The 15,966-nt window shown below is 37.0% G+C and overlaps 2 protein-coding genes and 1 non-coding gene across 12 annotated transcripts; 1 reads left to right on the top strand and 2 right to left on the bottom strand.

The window, feature by feature from the left end:
* Positions 1–313: 313 nt before the first annotated feature.
* LOC103715595 (cinnamoyl-CoA reductase 1-like) lies at positions 314–15,557 on the bottom strand. 10 transcript variants are annotated; one of them, XR_015970963.2, is made up of 8 exons: positions 15,191–15,557; positions 14,659–15,018; positions 14,419–14,581; positions 14,259–14,302; positions 13,519–13,588; positions 1,450–6,537; positions 749–1,365; positions 314–635 (listed from the first exon to the last, which is right to left on the bottom strand). XR_015970963.2 is itself a non-coding variant. In XM_088706224.2 (5 exons), the coding sequence occupies exons 2-5, from the start codon at positions 14,767–14,769 to the stop codon at positions 13,574–13,576; spliced, it is 333 nt and encodes a 110-aa protein (XP_088562350.1). In that variant the 5' UTR covers positions 14,770–15,111; positions 15,191–15,556; the 3' UTR covers positions 12,633–13,573. The 10 variants fall into 10 exon arrangements, 7 of the variants coding, with proteins under 7 accessions (XP_088562350.1, XP_088562369.1, XP_088562379.1 ...); XR_015970946.2 differs by adding an exon at positions 7,720–8,217 and having other exon boundaries at positions 14,659–15,308; XR_015970941.2 differs by lacking the exons at positions 14,659–15,018; positions 15,191–15,557 and having other exon boundaries at positions 14,259–14,334; positions 14,419–14,557.
* LOC149768755 (uncharacterized) lies at positions 8,051–11,819 on the bottom strand. The gene is made up of 5 exons (XM_089926893.1): positions 11,489–11,819; positions 11,108–11,320; positions 9,617–10,377; positions 8,950–9,068; positions 8,051–8,798 (listed from the first exon to the last, which is right to left on the bottom strand). Exons 1-5 carry the CDS (start codon positions 11,817–11,819, stop codon positions 8,051–8,053), a joined length of 2,172 nt encoding a protein of 723 aa, XP_089783019.1.
* LOC120110704 (small nucleolar RNA R71) lies at positions 11,371–11,477 on the top strand. Its single transcript, XR_005511845.3, has one exon. It is a non-coding gene; the product is annotated as a small nucleolar RNA R71 (small nucleolar RNA).
* Positions 15,558–15,966: the final 409 nt, after the last annotated feature.

Here is a 15,966-nt window from a genome sequence, read left to right as displayed (position 1 = left end):
CGTTTCAATTACGAGCTCAAGCCCGACCCCAAGCTCGGGCTCGGGCTCGATATGAGCTCGAGCTCGGGCTCAATAACAAGGATCCAGTATTATCTTTGTGCACTCGGGCTCAAAAACAAGGATCCAGTATTATTTTTGTGCACGAGCAACTCAGCATCATATATGGCTTTCCAAAAGATTATATGTGCCTGTATCTGCATCCCTAGCAGCATGAATGAATCCATCCAGAATTAATTTCTTCAGAAAACAATTGAAATCATTTATTGTTTATTGTCTAAATGCAAAGATAGATATATTTTCACACAAATCAAAATAAGGGCATAAAGCACAAGTCACTAAGTTTCAATATAATGAAGTGTTTGGCACAAACCCCATCCCACTCCCTAGGTAACTATTCAGCACATAAGAAGTTGGCAGCAATTACAAGATCAGAACCCCAGTTAGCCAAGTGCAGAACTCACAACACCTCAATACCCAGAGAAAACAGGGAAAATCTAAGCACCACAAGGCTATATCCTCAGTTTTTGGACTTCGAGTGCTTCACAAGCCAATCTATTACAGAGTCAATGTTGGTTGAGTTCTTGCATGAGATCATGAAACAGCAAACTTCTTTATCAGTGATAGACTTTAGGCCCCTGCAATGCAGAAAACGATGATCAACAAACACAGCAGCTTGTATTGATCTATCTGTTTTATATCATCCTCAGCGACAACCATATTCTTGGGTCAATAAATTTTTGTTACTTACATCTCCTCAGTCAAACTTTGCTTAGACAGAGCTTCAGGCTTATCAATTTTGTTTCAAAGGACCAGCAATGGAATCCCGCTCAGTGATGGCTTGCTTAGAAGGTCATGAAGTTGACTCTTTGAGATTGGCAAGTTATCGCGATCTGCTGCATCAACAACATACCCGCAAAAATAAGAGGAATTCCACAAATATAGTAGAAAGCAGTTCACCTTATATCTGAGGTATGAGAAGAAGAAAATAATTGGGACAAAGCTTCATGGTCATGGTCATAGATAAACTCATGGTCATGGTCATAGATAAACTCATGGTCATGGTCATAGATAAACTCGCAAATATACAAATGCATGTATAGACCACATTTACCGAAGTAATAAACAAAATCTCTAATTGCTCACCATTAGATGCTGGGACTCAAATCCAAGTTGTCTACACAAAGGCAAGCACAAAGGCGACAACAATCAAAAAAAATTTAAATGGTCTAAGTGAAACCCCAACAAACTAAAAAACATCCTATACAAATCAAGTTCTACAAAAGAGTTCAAGAAACACAATAAACATAATAAATTAGTCTAGTTTAGACCAGTCTCTGTGTTCCATTGCATAAACTCTTCATCAACCTGTAAATTAAACAAGAAACCAGAAATTATAAATTGAAAAAATAACTACTAAAAGATATATTAAATACTATAAATGATACTTACATTTGATGATTGCTCCAATCCAAGCTCATGATGCAACCAATCTCCAATACAAATCAAAGCTTGTTCAGTCTCAGGCTTCAAAGAGCTACGATATTGATCAAGCACTTTACCTCTAGTACTAAATGCAGCCTTTAAAGCAACAGTAGTAATAGGAATGGATAGCATGTCCCGAGCCATGTTTGATAGATAGCGAAATTTTAGGGTGCTAGCTTTCCACCAGTTCAAAGCATCAAACTTGTCATAGTCTTCATCACTAGGCTTGTAAATACCTTCTTCTAGATATATGTCCAACTCAGTTTTGTTTGAAGGAACAACATCCCCATGTTGTTCAGCCCACATATCAAAGTCATCATCATCCCTTCTTTTTTTTTTCAGTTTGGAGAAGGTACTAGTGATATTGCTAGCGCTTACATTTAGGTACTAGTGATATTGCTAGCGCTTACATTTATTTGTCCCTCTGAATATACATATTCCTTATAGAGCATATATAAAGCTTCACGAACGTCATCAATATGGCATTGAAAAACATTTACACCATAAATTCTTGGAAAACAAAATATAATGAGTCGCATTTTATAGCGAGGGTCCAAAACTGCTCCAATTGCCATTAGTAAGTTACAATCTCCCCAATACTTCTCAAATTTTTCATTCATTCTTCGAGTCATGTGCATCACAAAGTCTCTAGAATCGAAGGACATATCATTTAATTTCTTCTTCACTCTCCAAATTTCTTTAAGGAACAAATTTGAAGTTGGATATTGATGTCCTGAGAATACTTCTGTGGCTTCATTAAAAACTTCCAAAAATTTTGAAACCTCTGTAGCTCGTATCCAGTCTTCCTCGAATGGTAACCATTTATAGTCGGAGTCTCTTTCCTTGTACATTGGAAATACCGGTTTGAACTCCACATCAGGTTGAAGAATTTTAGAGGTTGACAACTTCAACTATCTAACAATTTCATTAAACTTATGAAGTCGTGAAGGAGACATCTCCAGATATTTCATGCTTTCATGGATATTCTCAATTACATCCCGTATTTCTGCTAAACCATCTTGTACCATTAGGTTCAAAACATGTGCACAACAACAAACATGAAATATTTTTTTCATTGAAGTAAAGCTTTCCTTTGATTGCAAAATTATCCCTCAAGACCTTGACTGCTGTGTCATTCGAAGATGCATTGTCTAACGTAATAGTGGAAACCTTATCTTCAATCCCCTATTCAGTTAGATACTTAAGAATACAATCAGCAATAGTAATTCCTGTGTGGGGAGGTGCCAAGCTACAAAAATTTAAAATTCTCTTTTGCAACTTCCATTCAGAATCTAAGAAATGTCCAGTAAGGCAAATGTACCCTATTATTTGATTTGAGATCCATAGATCAGTCGTTAAGCTAATTCTATCAACATTTCTTAACATTGACCTCAACTTTTGCTTCTCAATTGCAAACATTTTCATACAGTCATTCCTCAAAGTAACCTGCTTTATTAGCTCAAATTTTGGGTTAAGAGCTTTACAGAATAAAACAAAGAACTGATGTTCCACCATCCTAAAAGGATACTCATGCACTATAAACATCTTTGCAAGAATCTCTCTTATCTTGTCTTTATCATACTTGTAAGTTGCTAGCATTGCATGACCTTGAGTAACCTTAAATGACAATAAGCTTTATTTTAACTCTTTGTCTTCGCTAGACTTAGAAAGTTTTTGAGGCATGCAAGCTTTTAAATGTTCTTTAAGATGAGTTGTGGCATCCCCCTTTCTCCATGCCAATTTAGCACTACAATGATTGCATTTTGCCTTTGTGTTGCCATCAACTGTTACAATTTCAAATTCAGTCCACACCTCAGATCTCATTTCTTCTACACCCATTTCTTCCATTTCATCCATTTCATCATCTTTACAATAACATATTCTAATTCAACAACTTCGTTTGCATTATAAGCTATAGAGGCATGTTGATCGGATTAAGGTTGGCCATCTGACATTTCTTGAAAAACATAAATAACCAATCAAATTACATATTTAGTACATAAGCATGCCATATAAAGCCTATTCAAGGCCAAAACAAAACCACACAAAATGACAATCAACAATCTAAAACAATACCCCAAATCATATTTGGATCACATCAAAATTTGACATTGGAGTAGTTCATCATTAAAGATTAGTGCCATTGAGAAGAAAATTGTGCTCACCAAAAACTTGATAGTCCCTAGACTCTACCACAGGTGTATGGGTCGTGACAAGTAGAAAAGGGCAAAAAGAGTATTGTTTCCATAAGAAGGCGATTCAAATACCAATTTATAAATTTTCTATATTATTTAGACAACCCCAAATTGATGTGACTGACTGCAATTTCTTAACTTGAAAAATTAAATATGAAAGGTTCCTAGGGCTTGGATTTGATCAATTGAATTCTTTCAATGAATTTAAATCTGATTGTTAATATTTTGCTAATTACAATGACCGAATCTCTTTTTTTTATATGATATCCTCTTTCAAGGCGTAACACCTATACCTATATTAATCCTATGTCTATTTTCGTGATCATAGAATTAATATAAATTCATCATAATTTATGAAATTCTTGAATGTAGGTCACAAGGGTGTGCATTTATTTCTAAACTACACTGCCAATATTTGATAAATTCACCAACTAATATTGAACTTCAACTTTCATTACTTCATTCAACATCTTAAGCATACAATTCATGGCCAGTAAATTGCAAGAATAAAAACCAAAATCATCAAATTGCAATTAATAAAGGATATTCAATACAACCATACTTAATTCATATCAAAAATTCAATGACTACATCCTAGCCCCATGATAAGAAAACTAGCAAATCATAACTAATAAATCAATCCAATTAATTCTCAAATATAAATTTGCATTTAACATCCTAAATAACAATTTAACAAATAAAAAAAATCAGAGAAAGAAAAAGAACTCCGTATTTGCAAAAATCCTCCGCTCCGCTCTTTCTCCCAGAATTCCAGCTTCTTTTTTTCCTCCTAGAATTCCTGGCTTTTCCTCCTCTTGGAATTCTAGATTCTCTGATTTTTCCTCTTCCTTATCTGCTTGCCATCCCCCTCGTATCTGCTGGCCATCCCCCTCTTCTCCCAACCGATTCTCCTTTTTTTTGAATTTTAAAACAGATTTACCCCGTATCTGCTGCTGAAATCCGGAATTCTAGGCTGATTTTATTACTCGACTCTTAGCTGCATTTAGAGCACCAAAACGACACACTTTGGAGTTGGACCCTTCACGAAAGTTTTAGATCTCATTCTCATCTTTCCAACACACCTAGGCTTGCTTTATTTTGACGTCTAGAACTCCAGATACAAGCTGAAAACCAAAATAGGGTCTGGGCTACAGTAAACTTTTGGATAGATTAGGACTTCTTCGAATTTGCTAAGTTTTCAACTTCAAAAAGGCAGAACTGGATTTTGGGCTCTTTATAAAAGTTTTAGGCCTACGTCTTAGCTTCCAGCAAGCCAAAAAACATAGTTGGCTCAGCATTTTCAGAAAAAAAGAAAGTATGAACCTTCCAATGTCTGTGTGGAATGCAACTTGTTCGCTGAAGTGGAGGCGCTTTTATCCCATATATGTAGGTGGGAACAGAGGAAGGGGTCAGATTTATCCTGATGAAACCGAGGTTTGTAGCTCTAGTTAGAACTCAAAAATCGAACAGTATTCTAGTGTGACTAGACCAACCCAACTAGGACTTACTCTCTAGGCCTAGCCCGAATCTTCCTCTTCACATCAGCCCAATTTCAACCTAATTCAATAATTAAACACCTGTAAAATACCGAGAATTCTCAAGAATTAAATAAATATAAAAGACACCTAAATTCTAGACAAATGAGCTAAGAACATACAAAACACTCTAAAACAAAATAATTAAGACTAAGAAAATGTGTAAAATAAATTTCCACATCAAATGCCCCCAAACTTGAATGTTTGCTTATCCTCAAGCAAAAGAAAAACCATAAAAATGAAGGATAATAACTATAGTCAGGCTCAACTCATCACACCTAAGGACCTATCATGCAAACATCAAATCTTCAACTTAGTACATAAACAATAGCAAATAAAGAAAAACTAAGCATGCTTACATTCTCTAGATCAAAATCTATATATAACTCCAAACTCGATCATATTTATCATGCGACCAACACAATTGAATCATGTAACACTTCAACCTGCAATCACCCCTTCTCACTACTACAAACAAGGTAGCAAACTAGAGAGTTTTTTTTTTTTTTGAAAAATTATTCTTTGTCTTTAAGTAGTCACTCGCCTTTTGACGTGAATATAAGCATTTGTGATAGATGCACCCGGTTACTCAACAAGTCACACACTTAAAGTGCTTTTGCATACTCATATTTCAAGTTGCTGTTTGACGTAAAAGTAAACATTGGTAATGAATACCCCTAGTTACTAAGCAACTCAAAATATTGGAATAGATAGAACTTTGTACACATTTATTTATTCGATTGTCTAATCATTATCACTCTATTTACTTAAACCATGTTTAGGACTAGATCAAAGGGGATAATCACAAGAAAAGCATCACACTTATCTTTTATGCATAATCACACAACTTATACAACTTTGCAAGGAAAGATGTACTTCAATAATCCCAAAGGAAAACAAATATGCTTACTCTTGCTTTATAAGATATTGCCCATCCTAAATGAAAATTCAATGCTTAAACACAATAAAGAACCCAAAAGTGTAATGTGGATCCTAGATAAGTCTAACATAAGTGCAAATGCATGTTCATTTCTCCTAATCTTTCACATAAAAAGGTTTGGAAGACATGGATATGATCACCAATTAACTTGCATGAAAGTAAACAAATCAGAATTTCGAAAAAATTTTCTTTCTCAAACAAACATAACCAGTACCGGCATTCAATATAATCAAATATCCACTCCCCCAAACTTAATTTTCACATTGTCCTCAATGTGAAAGCAAAGAAAAATGGAAGACTAATACTCCCCTTTTAGCAAGGCTGAATACAACGAATGTTCGATTGAATTGAACATGAACTAGTTTCTTGCTTGATTTTTCCGCACCTACACAACACAACCAAAAAGAAAAGGGTCACAATAATAATTATTCAAAGATTTAAATGACAACAACAATTAAAATATATAACAAAAGACAAAAGAAAGGAATTTTTTTTTTGGTTGGGTTGCCTCCCGAGAAGCGCTTGTTTACAGTCATTAGCTTGACTTCCACACCATCAACCATAGGTAAGATTCTTCAAAGAGTAAGTCACCCATTTAGAAACCGCAATACCAGCAAGATAAGGCTTCATACACTGCCCATTAACCTTGAATGCACTAGTGACTTTACTATGCACCTCAATAGCACCATATGGATACACTTTTGTTACCGTGAATGGGCCAAACCACCTAGAACGAAGCTTGTCTGGGAATAACTTAAGTCTTGAGTTGAAGAGTAATACTTGCTGCCCAATTTCAAAATTTCTAATTAGAAGATGTTTGTTATGCTAATGCTTTGTCTTTTCCTTGTAAATCCGAGCATTGTCATAAGAATCCAGCCTAAACTCCTCCAACTCACTCAACTGTAACAATTTCTTTTCTTCTGTAGCTTTCAAATCTATGTTCAACTCCTTGATTGCCCAATAGGCCCTGTGTTCTAATTCTACTGGTAAGTGATAAGGCTTTCCAAAGACAAGTCTGTACAGAGACATACCCGAAGTGCATCATCTAACTTATTCGCCTAATCCTTCCTTGAACTACTCACAGTATTTCCAAAATTTGCTTCAATTCCCTATTTGCAAGTTTCACTTGCCCATTTGTTTGGGGATGATAGGCAAGTGCCACCTTATGAGTAACCCCATATTTTTTCAACAAAGCCTCAAATGACCGGTATCAAAAATGGGAGCCTTCATTACTAATAATAGCTCTTGGCACACCAAATCTTGAAAAAATATTTTTCTTCATAAATCTCATCACCACCCAAGAGTCATTAGTCTGAATTGTAATAGCTTCAACCCATTTAGACACATAATGCACTGCTACCGGGATGTACTGATTGTTGAAGGAAGAAGGAAATGGGCCCATGAAATCAATTCTCCATAAATCAAACAGTTCAACCTCTAAGATATTGGTTAAGGGCATCTCATTCTTTTTCGAAATATTGCCAATCCTCTGACATCTATCATACATGCTCATATATTGTCTGGTATCTTGATACATGGTCGGCTAGTAAAAATCAGACTGCCATACCTTTGCAATTATCTTGGAGGTACTGAAATGTCCACCACACTGCAAGGAATGGCAATGGTAAAGGATATCTTGCATCTCATCCTGGGGCACACATCTTCTAATCATCCCATCTGCAAAGTGTTTATAGAGTAGTGGTTCTTCCCAAAAATAATGCTTCACATCCCACAAAAACTTTTTCTTTTGATGATAGCTCAAATCAGGGGGAGCAATGCCACTCACCAAATAGTTCACCAAATCAGTATACCAGGAGATGATTGAAACTGCCAACAACTGCTCATCTGGAAAGCTTTCATTAATGGGCACCTCATCTGCTCTTGACTGCCCCTCTAATCTAGACAAGTGAATCTGCCACCACATTCTCCATGCTTCTCTTGTCTCGAATCTCAAAATTAAATTCTTGAAGTAACAGCACCCACTGAATCAAGCGCGGTTTGGCATCTTTCTTTTTCAACAAATACTTGATTTCTGAATGGTCCGTATATATGATCACTTTGGAATCTACAAGATAAGATCGAAACTTGTCAAAAGCAAACACAACAGCAAGCAATTCTTTTTCAGTAGTTGCATAATTCAACTGTGCATTATTTAAAACTCTACTAGCATAATATATAACATGCAACTTTCGGTCTTTTCTCTGACCGAGAACAGCACCTAAAGCGAAATTATTAGCATCACACATTAGCTCAAAAGGCAAACTCCAATCTGGGGCTGTCATAATTGGTGCTGACACTAACTCTTGCTTCAACTTGTTAAAAGCATTCAAATAGTCCTTATCAAAATCAAACACAACATCCTTATTCAACAGATCACAAAGAAGTTTAGAAATTTTAGAGAAATCCTTAATAAGATGCCGATAAAATCTTGCGTGACCAAGGAAACTTCTAACTCCCTTAACATTTGTAGGTGGTGGGAATTTTTCAATAATTTCTATTTTTGCTCGGTCTACCTCAAGGCCTTTTGCTAAAATTTTGTGGCCTAAAATAATACCTTTTTGCACCATAAAATGATATTTCTCCCAATTCAAGACCGACTTGGTCTCCTCACAGCACTGCAAAACTCGAGACAAGTTATCTAAACAACTATCAAAAGAAAATCCAAAATTAGAAAAATCATTCATGAAAACCTCCATGATCTTTTCAACAGAATCAGAAAAAATAGCCATCATGCAACGTTGGAATGTAGCAGGTACATTACACAAGCCAAAAGGCATCCTACGAAATACAAAAGTACCATAAGGACAAGTAAAGGTAGTCTTTTTCTTGGTCTTCTGGGAATATAGGAATCTGGTTATATCCTGAATAACCATCTAGAAAATAGTAATATGCATACCCAGTAAGTCTCTCAAGCACCTGATCAATAAAAGATAAAGAAAAATGATCCTTACGAGTAACACTATTAAGTTTTCTATAATCTATGCAGACTCTCTACCCAGTTACTGTCCTAGTGAAAATTAATTCATTATTTTTATTATGCATCACAGTCATCCCACCCTTTTTAGGTACTACCTGCACTGGACTAATCTATGAACTGTCATATATAGGATAAATAATCCCTGAATCTAACCATTTAAGAACTTCAGCCCTAACTACTTCTTTCATGTTAGGATTTAACCGTCTCTGATTTTCAACAATAGGTTTATATTTATCCTCCATTAAAATTCTATGCATACACAATGAAGGGTTAATTCCTCTAGGGTCTGATATAGTCCATCTTATGGCTTTTTTTCTCAATCTCAAAATACACATCAATTTGTCAAGTTGTTCATCAGATAAAGAAGCACTCACAATCACGGGCAAAGTATTATTCTCACCTAAAAATGCATACCTAAGATGTAAGGGTAATGGCTTCAACTCCAGAACTGGTGCTTGCACATTAGAAGGGGGAGGGGGTGGCTTACCTTTGCCGATATCCTTAAATGAATACCTCTCTGCTTCGGCTTAGGACATGTAGCCTCTAATGCACATGCCACTTTTGCAACCTCTAGATTATCATCTTTACTTGTTTCTACACTTACTAAATAAGTCTCAAGAGGTTTTTTAGTATTTTTAGCCCTAAAAATCTCTCTGGTCGACTCATCTACAACATCAACTCGAAAAATATGATCAGTAAAATAAGGATATTTAGTAGCTTCAAATAAATTAAACTCTACCTCTTCTTCACCAATCTTCAAAGTCAGCCTACCATTCTTAACATCTATGATAGCTCCAGCTGTGGCTAGAAAGAGGCGGCCTAAAATGATAGGGATCTCGGTGTCTTCTTCTATCTCCAACACAATAAAATCAACTGGAATGATAAACTTCTTTACCTTGATCAGCACATTCTCAAGAACACCTAGAGGATATTTGACTGATCGGTCAGCTAGCTGCAAAGAGATGGTAGTAGGCTTCAACTCTTTCAATCCAAGCTTTCTAGGCACAAATAAAGGCACTAGTGAAACACTAGCACCTAAATCACACAAAGCTCTAGAAAAATTAACATCACCTAGAGTACAAAGAATAGAAAAACTCCTTGGATCTCTTAGTTTTGGTGGAAGCGTATTCTGGATAATGGTACTGCATTCCTTCGTCAAGGCAATGGTTTCGAAATCTTCCAATGTTCTCTTCGTAGACATGATCTCCTTTAAAAATTTCATGTATGCAAGAATTTGTGCTAAGGCATCTGCAAAAGGAATATTAATGTAAAGCTGCCTAAATACTTTCAAAATTCTTTTCAAAGTGTTGATCAATTTTAATCTACTTAAGCCTTTGAGGAAAAGGAATGGGAGAAACATAAGGTTTGACTGGTGGTAGTGGGGATGGTGTCTTGGCTAGGTCCTCAACTTCTTCACCGACCCTCTTGCTCACCTCTTCATAGTCTACTTCATTACCAACTACAGTCTCACCACTTACCTAACCAAGTTGCTTACCACTTCTCAAGGTGACTGCCTTGCAATGCTCCTTCGGATTGACCTCTATCTTACTAGACAAATTATCCTATCTACGAGAATTGATGGAATTAGCTAACTGCCCCAATTGCACCTCCATATTTCTGTTGGAACTCGCCAACTGGTCAACCTTTGCTTCCAATCTCTCAAATCTCTCTGAACTGGCATTGGCTAACTTCTCAATAGCTATCTCCCAAGACTGCTTACTTTCTGGTTAGGATGGTCTTGGTTGGAAACCAGGAGGATGGAGAAGTCTAGAACTGCTACCTTAGTTACCTTGATCCTTCCATAAAAAGTTGGGATGATTCCTCTAGCCTGGGTTGAATGTGTTGGAATAAGAGTTGTTCTGCTGCTGCTGACTATTATAATTAGACACAAATTGAACCTGCATACAATCAGAACTCATGTGAACTCCTCCACAGCAATCACAACTCAATACAGGATTAGTAACGAAATTCACATTACCTAGCTTGGCGAACATTTTTACCAGAGAATTAACCTTGGCATTAAACATATTTATGCCATCTACATCATACATGCCTGGAACTTTCTTAGGCATACCTCTTTCATTAGACCACTGATAATTGTTAGAGGCCATTTCTTCTAACAACTCATATGCCTCTTCTGTTGACTTACTCATTAAAGTACCTCCTGCAGCTACATCTATGGTAATCCTGACTGAATGTGTTAATCCATTATAGAAAGTCTATACAATCAGCCAGTCAGGAAGACCATGATGTGGACACTTTCTCTGCAAATCCTTAAACCTCTCACAGGCTTCATACAAAGATTCACCATCAAATTGAGAAAAATTGGTAATATTATTTTTAAGTTTGGCAGTCTTACCTGAGGAAAAATACTTACTCAGAAAAGCTTGTGACAAGGCATTCCATGTGGTGAAAGAGTTAGGTGCTTTGGAATTCAACCAGGCCTTGGCTTTATCCTTTAGAGAAAATGAAAAAAGTCGGAATTGAATAGCATCATCACTAACTCCATTCATCTTGATTGTATCACAAATCTCTAAGAAATTGGCAAGATGTGCATGTGGATCCTCAGTAGGTTCTCCACCAAACTGCTCCTGCTGCACCATCTGGATGAGACCAAGCTTAATTTCAAAATTATTAGTATTGATTGTAGGTCTCACAATACTGGGTAGAGCACCATTGACATTCGGCATGGCATAGTCACTCAACAATCTTTTATTCTGGTTATCTTGGTTATCGGCATTCGGCCATAGCTACTGCTTGTTTTTACTTTAGCTCTAATCTTTGTTGTTTTCTTAATGCTCGTAGGGTTTTCTCAATTTTTGAATCAAAAGGCTCAATTAGCTCACAGTTTCGTGGCATACACTAAATACAGAAAACATAAATTAACAAAAAGAACAAAACAGTCTAAATTAATGCAGAAAATTATTTGTATTGATATTAAAAATAATCCTCCCCGGCAACGACGCCAAAAACTTAATAGTCCCTAGACTCTACCACAAGTGCATGGGTCGTGACAAGTAGAACAGGGCAGAAAGAGTATCATTTCCACAAGGAGGCGATTCAAGTACCAATTTATAAATTTTCTATATTATTTAGACGACCCTAAATTGATGTGACTGATTGCAATTTCTTAACCTGAAAAATCAAATATGAAAGGTTCCCAGGGCTTGAATTTCATCAATGGAATTTTTCAATGAATTTAAATCTGATTATTAATATTCTGCTAATTACAATAACCGAATCCCTATTTTTTATGTGATATACTCTTTCAAGGCATAACACCGATACCTATATTAATCCTATGTCTACATTCGTGATCATAGAAATTAATATAAATTCATTATGATCTGTGAAATTTTTGAATGTAGGACATAAGGGTGTGCATTTATTTCTAAACTACACTACCAATGTTTGATAAATTCACCAACTAATATTGAACTTCAACTTTCGTTACTTCATTCAACATCTTAAGCATGCAATTCATGGCCAGTAAATTGCAAGAATGAAATCCGAAATGATCAAATTGCAATTAACAAAGGATATTCAATACAACCATACTCAACTCATATCAAAAATTCAATGGCTATGTCCTAGCCCTAAGATAAGAAAACTAGCAAATCATAACTAATAAATCAATTCAATTATTTCTCAAACATAAATTTGCATCCAACATCCTTGATAACAATTCAGCAAATAAAAAAAATCAGAGAAAAAAAAAGAACTCTGTATTTGCAAAAATCCTCTGCTCCACTCTTTCTCCCAGAATTCTAGCTTTTTTTTTTCCTCTTAGAATTCCTAGCTTTTCCTCCTCTCGGAATTCTAGATTCTCTAAGTTTTCTTCTTCCTTATCTGCTTGCCATCCCCTTTGTATCTGCTGGCCATCCCCTTTGTATCTGCTGGCCATCCCCCTCTTCTCCCAACCGATTCTCCTTTTTTTTTGAATTTTAAAACAGATTTCCCCCGTATCTACTGCTGAAATCCGGAATTCTAGAGGCTGATTTTATTACTCGACTCTCAGCTGTATTTAGAGCACCAAAAAGACACACTTTGGAGCTGGACCCTTCATGAAAGTTTTAGATCTCGTTCTCAGCTTTCCAACGCACCTAGGCTTGCTTTATTCTGACTTCTAGAACTCCAGATACAAGCTGAAAACCGAAATATGGTCTGGGTCGCAGTAAACATTTGGACAGATTCGGACTTCTCCATTTCTGCTAATTTTTCAACTTCAAAATGGCAGAACAGGGTTTTGGTTCTTCATAAAAGTTTTAGGACTACATCTTAGCTTTCCAGCAAGCTAAACAACACCTGAAACCGAGGTCTGTAGCTCCAGTAGAATCCAAAAATCGAACAGTATTCTAGTGTGATTAGACCAGCCCAACTAGGACTTACTCTTTAGGCCTAGCCCGAATTCTGCCTCTTCACATCAGCCCAATTTCAATCTCATTCAATAATTAAACACCTGCAAAATACCAAGAATTTTTAAGACTTAAATTCATATAAAAGACACCTAAATTCGAGATAAATGAGCTAAGAACATACAAAACACTCTAAAACAAAACAATTAAGACTAGAAAAATGTGTGAAATAAATTCTCACATCAACAAGACAATGAAAGAAAGCAGGATTAATAGCACAAAACAGCCATAAGAAGCAAGGTCAGGTTTAAAGGATCAAACACTTAGTAATGAACCTGAGGATTTTTTTTTCATTTTGGAAAGAGAAACAAATTAAAATTGGATACCAGTTTGCAGTTTGTTTTTCATTTCATGATCCGGATTGATTTTGATTAGGACACTATTCACACATGCACACATTTGGAAGAGAAATTCACATCTAGTCGCCTACAGAATTATTGCCATGTTATAGGAACAAATGTATGAATAGTATGGAAAAATGGCATGCATATTCATAGAAATACAATGTTATATACAATGGCATTGACCTTGATAATCTTATTATCTGAATTTAGAATGGATTTTAATACCTTGAGTACAACAAAAAAAAAGGTGATACAAACAGAAATTGAGAACTTGTTCCATGAAAAATACTTACTCAGCAGTCCTAATGAGAATGAAAAGAAATTACAGAATTAAAATTAAATAAATGCAAGCAAAATAACAATGAAATACCTCTTTTCTCTCATCACGCTTCCTCTTGACCTGGTGAAAGGTATCTAAAAAGGCATTGCACCCGTTAATACAACTCCTAGTTAAACCCATCCATTAAAACCCATTACAACAAATCCATTATACCATCATCACCAGTTTAGCAAGAAATAATTGCAAGTACCTTCAAGAAGTCGGATCGGCATGGCCATACTGGCATTGATGCTCGGTGGAATGACTGGACCCATCACCGTGCCGGGATTGACCACCACTACATCCAATCCATTCTCCTTGGCGAATTCCCATGCTGCCTTCTCTGCCAAAGTCTTCCAAGCTGGATACCAAATCTGAAACACCAAATCGTCAGAAAAAAAAAAAAATCTAATGGTCTCAATTAATGGGATTCTTTTAATTGAGGACTCACCTCGTTTTGCTTGCAATAGTCGACGTCGGTCCAGCAATTCTCGTCCTTGACCATGTCGGCGGGCCAGCTAGGGCTAGGGATGATGGCCGGGATCGATGATGTCACCACCATCCGCTTCACTCCGCCCTCCTTCGCTGCGCGGAGCACATTCAGCGTCTCTTTCACCGCCGGGTCCAGTAACTCTCTCTGCTATGCCCCGCCAAAATTAAAGAAGGAAAAAAAAATCGTTAGGCGAGTTTGAAATCAGGGACCGACAGATTAGGAGGTTGGCGAGGTAGAGGATCCTAGAGCGGAGGTCGCTGACGGAGATGGAGGTTGGCGAGGTGGAGGATCCTGGAGATGGAGGTCGCGGCCGTGATCCTATCAAGACCAGGACTTTCAGTATAAGCAGATAAAACCCTGGATAGGCCAACAAAATATATGCACCAAAACCTCTAAATCTCGTTCTGGAAACTAAAAATAAATGATAAAAAACGTATTAAAAAAAGTGAAAAGGCATCAATTTCCTATAATCCCAGAAACACAAACATACCCACAGTTCTGATCTCTGTTCTTCGATTTTCCTTCTTCTTTCCAATAGCCAACAGAGCTACAAAGATTGCAGAGGAGATGGAAAACAAACTTCACTTCTGAGAAGAAGAAGAAGAAGAGATTACCTCAACTAGGGTAGGGGATGAGCGACGAGTTTCGCGGGAAAAGACAGCTCAGTGATGGAGGTGGTTTTGGAAGAGACAATGGCAGCACCGGAAAGAGAGGGGAGAGCGAAAGCTAGGGCAGATGGAGAAGGAGGTGGGGATTGGGGCAGTGCCGCAGCAAGTCGGGGAAGGAGGATGGTTGGAGAGGACTCAGAGGAGGGGTAGCCGGGTGGGAGAGGAGGGCCTTAGCACTTGGGTTGGAAATTTGGAATCGTTGGATGCAAGATCTCCAAGTGATCTCGACTGTAGAATCCCGAACTCATTTGGTTGTGTTAAGTCACGAGCTCCGTTTAGGCTTGTGAGCTGCTCGGGCTCGGGTTTGGGTTTAAACGGGCCTCATTTTGAGCTCGGGCTCGAATTCGTTTGACTAACGAGCCGAGCTTTTATTGAGCCGAGTCCGAGCAGCTCAGCCCGTTAACAACCCTATTGGCACGTTCTCTTTGAATTTCCTGCTCCCCACATGAATCAACCACATCCATTTCATTCTTTTTCTTCACTCCAGCAAATGCTGCATCATATATTGTCAAGTTATGTATGATCGGCATGTCCTGTGTTTTGAAGAACGGTTCTCAACTAAGAATATTCATATGATTTCGTACTCTGATTTCATTGT

Source organism: Phoenix dactylifera, chromosome 1, assembly GCF_051530095.1.
Source record: "Phoenix dactylifera cultivar Ajwa chromosome 1, Ajwa_hap1_PhDact_Kaust_v1.1, whole genome shotgun sequence".
Taxonomy (NCBI): Eukaryota; Viridiplantae; Streptophyta; class Magnoliopsida; order Arecales; family Arecaceae; genus Phoenix; species Phoenix dactylifera.
The sequence above is the reverse complement of the archived record's forward strand: the minus strand, read 5'-3'. Positions and strand labels throughout refer to the sequence as shown.